The 8,336-nt window shown below is 71.2% G+C and overlaps 1 protein-coding gene across 1 annotated transcript in view; it reads right to left on the reverse strand.

The window, feature by feature from the left end:
• The window catches only part of SLC12A5 (solute carrier family 12 member 5), a 29,871-nt gene that overhangs the window by 11,780 nt on the left and 9,755 nt on the right, over positions 1 to 8,336 (reverse strand). The window contains exons 2-5 of the mRNA XM_025191970.1: positions 1,592 to 1,686; positions 1,174 to 1,305; positions 545 to 691; positions 291 to 345 (exon numbers count right to left, since the gene is read on the reverse strand). Of these exons, the coding sequence (XP_025047755.1) occupies positions 291 to 345; positions 545 to 691; positions 1,174 to 1,305; positions 1,592 to 1,686 (429 nt within the window). The remainder of the gene's footprint in view (positions 1 to 290; positions 346 to 544; positions 692 to 1,173; positions 1,306 to 1,591; positions 1,687 to 8,336) is intronic.

The following is an 8,336-nucleotide window of genomic DNA, read 5'->3' on the forward strand; positions in this document are numbered from 1 at the left end:
CGCAGGATCTCCCTGCGGAGGCACTGCCCCTTCCCTGCCCTGCCCTGCCCTGCCCGCGCCGAGATGCTGCTGCCGGGAGCACGCGCTGTGCAGGGCACGGGCCGCAGCGTGCCCCCGCCGGGGAGTGGGCAGCTGGCACCGGCACTGCTGGGGCCAGCGAGACAGGGCGCTCCCTGCCCACGCGGCGCCGAAGAAAGGGGCTCTGCCGAGACGGGGACGGGGAGCGCTGGGCGGGGGCCCCCGCAGGCCTGGCCCTGGGGCAGGATGGAGCCGCGGCTCTGGCACCCTACCTGGCACCACTCCATTGGTAGCGATGGCGCTCATGGAGATAGCCGTCAGCATCGTCTGCGGGGAAGCAAAGTGCAGATGAGCCGTGCCCATCCTCTCCAGGCTGGCCCTTGCTACGGCTGCACCTGGAGAGCACTGGGGGTGCACGGCACTCCTGCCAGCCCCTGGCATCCCCCCTGCCCCCGTGTCCAGCCCGGGCCGCGCTGGGGACAGGCGCTCTGCGGGGGCTGGGGGCTGGCGAGGCCGGGGCACTCACACAGGAGCAGCAGAGGAAGACCATGCAGAAGGACTCCATGATGCCGGCGATGCCCACCACCCAGGTGAGGCGCAGGAAGAGGATGACCCCGAAGATGTTCTGCAGGCAGGGCAGGTACACGCCCATGAAGGTGCCCATCCGCGGCGCCTGCGGGCAAGCACACAGCGTCAGGCCATGCCGGCAGCCCGGCCAGCCCTTCCCAGACACGGGGGCCTGGAGCCGAGCCGTGGCGGGGGAGGACGGCAGTGTGGGGCAGCGCCCCCAGAAGGGGGTCGGGCCTGCCGAGCCCGGCGGGGGCGGCTGAGGGCTGTGCCAAGGGCCGGCTCGGCCGTGGCCGTGCAGGAGCTGAGAGGCAGCGGGTGGAGCCGTGTCAGCAGCGCCGGGCGTCAGTGCCAGCCCTCGCCGCGCCGTATCAGCCGCGCTCCGCTCACCCGCGGCAGCCCGGGCAGCATCTGCCTCGTGTCAGCGCGGCCGGCGCACCCGGCCGGAGCAGACGGAGAGGCAGGAAGGCGCAGGCTCGGTCACCGCGGCTGCTGGGCGGGCCGCAGCCCCCATCGCTCCCGCACGGGCCGCAGAGCCCACGGGGTCCGGGAACAGCGAGGTGCCAGGCTCCGGGGCCGCACGCTCACCTGCACGGGCTTCTTCTTGCTGCCATCGTTGTTCTCGGCCTCCTCGTGCTCGCGGCTGCCCTGCGGCAGGTTGGTGTAGTTGGCCAGGCCGCTCAGCAGGGACGACACCATGGGGCTGGTGTCCATCTCCTCCTGGGAACGCAGGGGCCTGCGTGAGGCGGGCGGCGCTGTCCCGGCGGCTGCCGGGCCTTGCCCAGAGCCGGCGGCACAGGACAGCCGGGAAGGGGACGGGCGATGAAGGGGGCAGAGCAGGCAGGGCAGCCGTGCAGGGGCAGGGGCAGGGGCAGGCTGCCCAGTCTGACCAGCACGAGCGGGTCTCTGGTCGTGGGGCAGGGCTGGGGGCTAGCAGGGATGTCCCCCACGCTGGCCTGGGTTGGGGGTCCCAGCCACATCCCGCCCCCCCGCCCTTGCCCTGTACCTCGAAGAGGGCCATGTTCTTGCCATCGTACTCCTTGCCCTTCTCCGTGTCCGTGCTGTTAATGAAGGGGCTGCTCTCCTTGGGGTTGCCATCGCCTGCAGAGACACGGGAGCGATGGAGGCTGGGCCCGTGCCGAGCTCCAGACCACGGAGCCGAGAGCTGGCGTGGGTCAGCAGGGGCCCCCTGGCCGCACGGACGCCCACCCTCACCACCCACGCTGCCCAAACCCCTGCGGCAGGAGCCTGGCTCAGAGCACGGCCCTCGGCCCTTCTGGGTCTGCTCCAGCCCTGCCCGACGGCAACCCTCCCCGGCACGACCACGGGCGCTCCCAGCCCGGCCCAGCACACAGAGCACGCGGGCTGGCCTGGATGCCCAGACAGACCTCCCTGCCCCGGCAGCGAGAAGCACTGGTGACCAGGCCGGCCAGCTCCAGCGCCTGTCGCCACGTGGACCCGGCGCTGCCCAGGCACCAGGGCGCGCAGGCGCCAGCCCGTCGGCGCGTGTCCAGCCAGCACAGACCTCTGCCAAGGCAACTCGTGTGGATCCAGGGGGAACCGCTCCGGTGCCGGCCCCGTGGGCAGGCTGGCACCGGTCACTCAGCAATGCCCTGCCCGAGCGCCACAGGGGCAGCCTGGACGTGGGCTGCGTGGACGTGCCACCGAGTGCTGGAGCCGCTTGGCAGCCTCCCCGGGGCAGGGGCTCTGCTTGCTGCTGCACGCGGCACCCTGGGGGCTCCCGGCACGGTGGGCGGCACGGGGCCCGTGCTGGGATGTGCTGAGCTGGCTCCCCACTGCACCGGGGTGGCAGAGCCGTGGCACTGCGAGGGGCGAGGAGCCTCGCCGGGGAGGGACTGGGCTGCTTGCAGCAGTAACGACCTGGCGCGGGAGGCGTGACAGCCGCGGGAGCAGCAGAGAGCTGCAGAGCAGTGGAAATAAATCAAGGTGGAAGCGCAGCCGCAGCCAGTGCTGGCAGTGCCCGCGGAGCACATCTCCAGCGCCCGCACCGTCAAGGAGGGGTGAAGGATGGAGGCGTCTGAGGAGCCACGGAGCAGCCCAGCGCAGACGTGCCCGCGGGCAGGGCGCCAGCCAGGCAGCGGGCTCCCGCGCCGGCTCCTCGGCCCAGGTCCTGTGGCCCCGAGAAGAGACATGGCCCGCTGCCCGTGGAGCACAGGGCCCCGACACAAGGCCATTGGGAAGGGCCGTCCCTGCTGGCCGCGGGCTCCTGCCCTGGGCTGGGAGGTGCTGGCTCACTCCTGGGCCCCTCCACAGCTCGAAGCCCAGCGGGGCCGGGTCCTGCAGTGCCCGCCTGCCTCTGGGCATCACGCGGGCCCCGCGGCCGTCATCCCCGAGCCACTGCTCTCCTTAGTGCCTTGATCCCACCCATACGTCCAACAGCACAGCAGGCACTGAGTCCTTGCTGACTTGCCCCAGGCGGGAGCTAGAAAGGGCCCCACGGCCCCGGAGCCCCCAGTGCCGCCTGCGAGGGGACAGCCCCAGAGCAGCGCCAGGACCAGCCATCTTCTGCACCGGTGTCCCAGGTGAGCGCGGCTGAGCCGGCGGCTCCGTAATCAGCTGGGCCACGTGACTGCTAGTGCAACGTCTGCTACACACACACACACATGCACACACGCAGAAACGTGGGGCTGCAGGGACTGTGTTACCGGGTCCCACAAACGAGCCTGGCTAACGAGGGTGGCCTGCACGGCGGGTTTACGTAACGACGCCCCTGGTCTGAGCGGAGCTGCTCCGCACGCCTGCCTCCCAGTTCCATTTTGTTTCCACAAATGCTGCATATAATGCATATTACATAACCGCCCCACATGCACACACACACACACACATGCACGCACAAGCGCACACACACACACGCGCACGCACAGGCACATGCACATGCACACGCGCGCATCCGTCCGCCTCGACCTGCTCTGGAATCCACCATCTGGGGCTCCGGGGAAAGCGCAGAAATTAAGCCGGCGAGCAAACGAGGAGGCCGGTCTGGAGGAGACACGCACGCACCCTGCCCCCCATGCACACGCAGCGGGGGAGGGGGCCGCCCGGCTGCCGGGCCAGCTCCGCACGCGGTGGCAGAGCCCGAGGGACCGGCTGGCATCGCCCGGCCCGTGCCCAGTGGGGAGCATCTGACGAGCGGGCTGCCAGGCTCAGCCGCAGTGCTGCTGCCGCCGCCACTGCCAAGGAGCTGACAGCTCAGACAGGCGCAGGGAGATGCCAGAGCAGGCTGCTGCGTCCCCTGAGCGCCGGGGCAGGAGGGCAAGGGGGCGGTGGAGCCAGTGAGCACAGCCCTGCCACGCAGCCTCGCTTGGGCAGGAGCTCAGGGGGACCCGCTGCCCTCCCAGGGCACTTCCAGACAGCCCGTGCGCCAGGGCCCGGCTGGGACAAGGCAGGCCGCGGCTGCCCACAGCTCAGCTGCAGGCGCCGGGTCCCGAGGGCTCCAGGCCGTGAGTGGGGAGGGTGAGCAGCAGCTTGGGGCTGGCAGGGCTTGGGACCCCCAGGCTTCCCATCTCCCCCAGCGCCTGGGACCCAGCGCCGGGGCACAAGCCCGCGGCCCCTCGGCCACTGGGACCCAGCCTGGTGGTACCCCTTCTCCATGCCGTCTGGTCACAGCGCTTCTCTTCACCCCTGCCTGGGTGCCAGGCCTCGCAAGGGCCCCCGCTGACTGCCCACAACACCCCTGCCACGGGGAAAGAGCCCAAGCACGGGTCCTGATGGCACATCCACACCATCCCGGGGCAAGAGCTAACCCAGTCTTTCCCAAAGCACAACAAAAAGGCAGGGCAACTGAGGCATGCACTTATGGCAGGGGCAGGACACGATGCCCCGCACCTGGCTAGGAGACGGCAGGCCCGAGGGACCTGCACCAGTGCCGTGGGGACAGGCGGGTAGAGGCCCCTGGCTACCGCCCCCAAGCAGGTGGTCCGGGTCAGGTGCGACGCGGCCACCAGCCCCGCAGCCTGCGCAGGAGCCGTGGGACCAGCAGCTTCTGCCCCTGCCCTGGCCCAGCGAGTGCCCATGGCCCTGCCCTGCCCACCCAGCCGGGACCGGCACCTCGGCTGGGAGCGCTCGGTGCAGGGCAGGGGCGGCTGCGCCAGCCCAGCTCCAGCAGGCGGGAGCGGGAGCCCCCACCCCGGGGCTGGAGCCGGTGCCACGGGCCACAGACATCACCGGGCTGGTTTCCATGGCAACAGAGAGCCGGCGCGAGCGCGGACAGGCAGCCCTGGCTCCCCAGGCTCTTACGTAAGGAGCTGGCCGGCCTGGCACACGGGGCTTGCAGCCCCCCTCCAGAGCCCTGGCACCCTGCGCCTGCTCGTACGGACCCCTCAGGGCCCCGGCACTGCCCCCTCCACCTGCTCGGCCCCGCCGCGGCCCTGGCACTGCCCTCTGGCTGCACGGGGCTGTGGGGTGGCCCCAGGGAGCAGCCGGCTGGCACCAGGCTCAGACCAACCGTCCAGGCCCCGCCTGGGGCTTCAACTGAAAGCAGCCCCCTTCCCACCACGCCACGGTGCAGCGCCGTCCCGCATCCTCACTGGCGCGCCAACGATCAGCCCCGCGCCCCGCGGGCTCCCGGCGGATGGCTCACCTCCCACTCTGGGCCCCTGGCCGTGCGCAGACAGCCCGGTGTCAGCCGAGCGCCCTGCGCCAGGCCTGGGCTGCTCACCAGCCTCTTTCTCTGCCCAGCTCCGTCGCTCCCCAGCCACCTCTGAGCCCCAGGCCCAGCCCCGCATGGAGCCATGCAGGGAGCCTGGCAGGGCAGGGTGCTCCCAGCCGGCGCCGGCGCCGGCGCCAGCGCCAGGGCAGGCAGGACTGCACCAGGTCCTGAGCAGCGCACACCTGCTGACTCACCGTGACAGGTGCAGCTCGGGAGCGAGACCGGGCTCCGGGGGCCCAGGTCCCGCTCCTGGCTGCCGTGGGTCTCCCTGAGGCCCAGACAGACCCTGTCAGGTGCCGGGATGCCGTCACACACTGGGGCCCTTTGCAGCAGGTCAGCCTGGCCCCAGGAGCACAGGCTTCAGTCTGGCCACAGCTCTGCAGTGGTGCCAGCCCCTGCCAGCCCCCAGCAGCCGCCCTGAGCAGAGCTGCCCTTGTCCCGTACCCCGTCACCCTGCCCCATCATGGTCCCGTGCCCCCAGATGGCAGGAGCTGGAGCAGGACTGGCCCTGGGGCTCGTGTGGTCCCTGCCTGGGGCCCAGCCACATGACGGAGGCAGCAAAGGGGCCCTCACCCGGGTCTGCACGGTCCCCAGAGATGCCCTGGCAGGGAGGAAGACGTGGCTTGGCCCCAGCAGTCCCTCCTCAGCCCAGCTAGCCCAGGGGCCTGGCAGGCAGCACTGCTCCTCCAGGCTGGAAGGAGTTAAGGAGTTAAGTGCTGCACGGCTGCCGGGGTCCCCTATGACGGATGAGCTCCCGGCTCCTGCCGGAGACCATTTTGCCGCAGAGGGGCTGGTGCAGCCTCCCCCCGGCAGCCTGCGCTCGGCGAGGACGGCAAGGCCAGGCTGCCTGGCTCAGAGCAGCCCCCTGGGGCAGAGCCGCTCTGCCCCGGCTGCTCAGGCGGCGGTGCCCTCTGCATATGGTTGTGCCAGGCCCCCCTGGCCGCGGTGATGGCACCAGGATGTCTTGACCTGTCCCAGCAACGCAGCCTGCTCACGGGCACCCGGAGCCCAGACGGCGTGAGAGCCCCGGTCCTGCTGCTGGTGCAGGGGTGCATGTGAGCGAGGCCTGGAGCAGGCGTGGGCACAGGTGGCTGCAGGGTGCGGAGCCGGCTGCCCCGGGCTGCTCCTGTGGGCAGGAGCAGAAGGAACGAGCGCCAGGCTTCGATCCCGGCTCCGCTCCCCCTCCCCAGGGACCGCTCAACATGAATCGGCCTTTTAATTTGCTGCGGCGGCGCGGCTGGAGTCCTGGCAGGGAACCGACAGCCTCACTACAGAGATCAGATCATCCCCGCCGCAGGGAGGGGTGCGGGATTTGCGCCACAGCGCCCCGACCACGGGCTTTGGCACGCGGCTGCTCCGGCCAGCAGGGAGTGCAGCCCAACCACGCCGCCCCAGCCCCAGGCCCCCGGGACCCGGCGGGGCACAAGCATGGGTGCTTGCGGGCCCAGACCAGCAGCCTCAACGCCAGCCCCTCCAGCCGCCAGCGGGGCCAGGACACAGGCCCGGGCAGTGGCCCAGAGGCCCCGGCATGGGGCTGTGGGATGGCTGTCAGGCCAAGCCACGGGCAGCACGGTGTGAATGACGCTGCCCGGAGTCTCGATAGCAGCAAGCGGCTCCCCTGGGGCCGGCCTGGATGCAGTCAGGCTATTTATAGAAAGGGGAATCTCCCTGCCCGGGCCCAGCTGGCAGCCCCGGGCAGCGCTTGCTGCCACTCCAGGTAGGACCCAGGGCCCAGATGCCCCTGATGTCCTCTCCCTGCACCCTCCCGCTGCCCGGGGGAGCAGCCTCCTGCAGCTGACCCAGACAAGGAGCCTTCTGCTGGCCCTGCGCCACCTCCACGCCAGCCAGCGCGACGCATGGATGCTTTTGGTGGGACCCTGCCAAGAGGCCCTGCCGGCTGGGACCCTCCGCCGGGAAGCACAGCCTGGTGCCCCAGGCCCAGCCCGGACAGGCCCCCCCAGAGCTGCCTCTTCCCACCTATGCTCCCAGCTCCCCACCGGAGAGCCCCGGCCTGTCCCAGCCACCGGGACCCACATCCCCCCAGCCCAGGTAGAGGCAGCCCCTGTCCCGCCACTCCGCCCAGCTGACCCGGGCACACTGAAGCCACCTGTGTGCAAAAACAGATCCCAGACCCGGCGGGCAAGACTGGGGGGACTCCTCGAGGCTTCATAGCCCAGGGGGCTGCCTGGCTCCTTGCCATGGGAGGTGTTTTCCTCCCAGAGGACCCCAGCCTCCGTCCAACCCATACCAGAGGCCCAGGGGCCTTGCTGGGAGCACGTAGGGGGCGAACAGGGGCTGACAGACGCCAACGGGCACGGGATGGTGGTGCAGAGAAGCCCCGAGGAGCTCGACCTGCCTGGCAAAGGCCTGCAGCCAGCCTGGGGCGCCGAGCCGGCATCGTGGGCTAGAATCTCGCAGTGCCTGACCCAAATCAGACCAACTGCTTGCCCCTCCCTGCCTAACTGGGGATTAGCTGCCTTTGATCAGCCTGGCTGCCTTCAAACAGATCCAGCTCCTGCCAAGCTGCCTGAGCTCTGCTGCGGAGATGCCCACGGCGCCCAGTCAGCCCCGCCGCCTCCCCCAGCCCTAGGTCCCCCGGGCACCGTGAGCCCGGGCCAGGGCACCCCACAGCAGAGCTCTGGGCAGGGCAGGAAGCGAGTCAAGGGTGCCATGTCCCTCCTGCCCGGGGCAGCTGGCCCTGGGGCGCCATGCAGCCCGCTGCGCAGCCAGGCCCCTCCCGCCGTGGCGGATGGGCAGCTCTGGAGGGAAACGGCTATGGCAGCTCCAGGGTCTCCTCAGCACGGGCCTGGCCACGGGAGGTCGGGGCCCCGTCTGGAGAAGCCGGTGCCTGGGCACACAGGGACCCTTTGCTGCAACCTCTGCTGCAACCACGGGGGTGTGGGGAGAGGGATGCCCTCCCTGCACACGGTCCCTGGCACGCGGCGCAGGCAGGCTGCGTCTCCCCCAGCCCGGGTGGGCCTGGCGCAGGGCAGCCCGCTCCTGCGGTGCCCGCCTGGCCCGGGGAGCACAGCGCGGGGCGGGGGCTGCACCCAGCGGGGCAGGAGCGGGCCCAGCCGCCCCG

Source organism: Alligator sinensis, unplaced genomic scaffold (assembly GCF_000455745.1).
Source record: "Alligator sinensis unplaced genomic scaffold, ASM45574v1 scaffold1369_1, whole genome shotgun sequence".
NCBI classification, from domain to species: domain Eukaryota; kingdom Metazoa; phylum Chordata; order Crocodylia; family Alligatoridae; genus Alligator; species Alligator sinensis.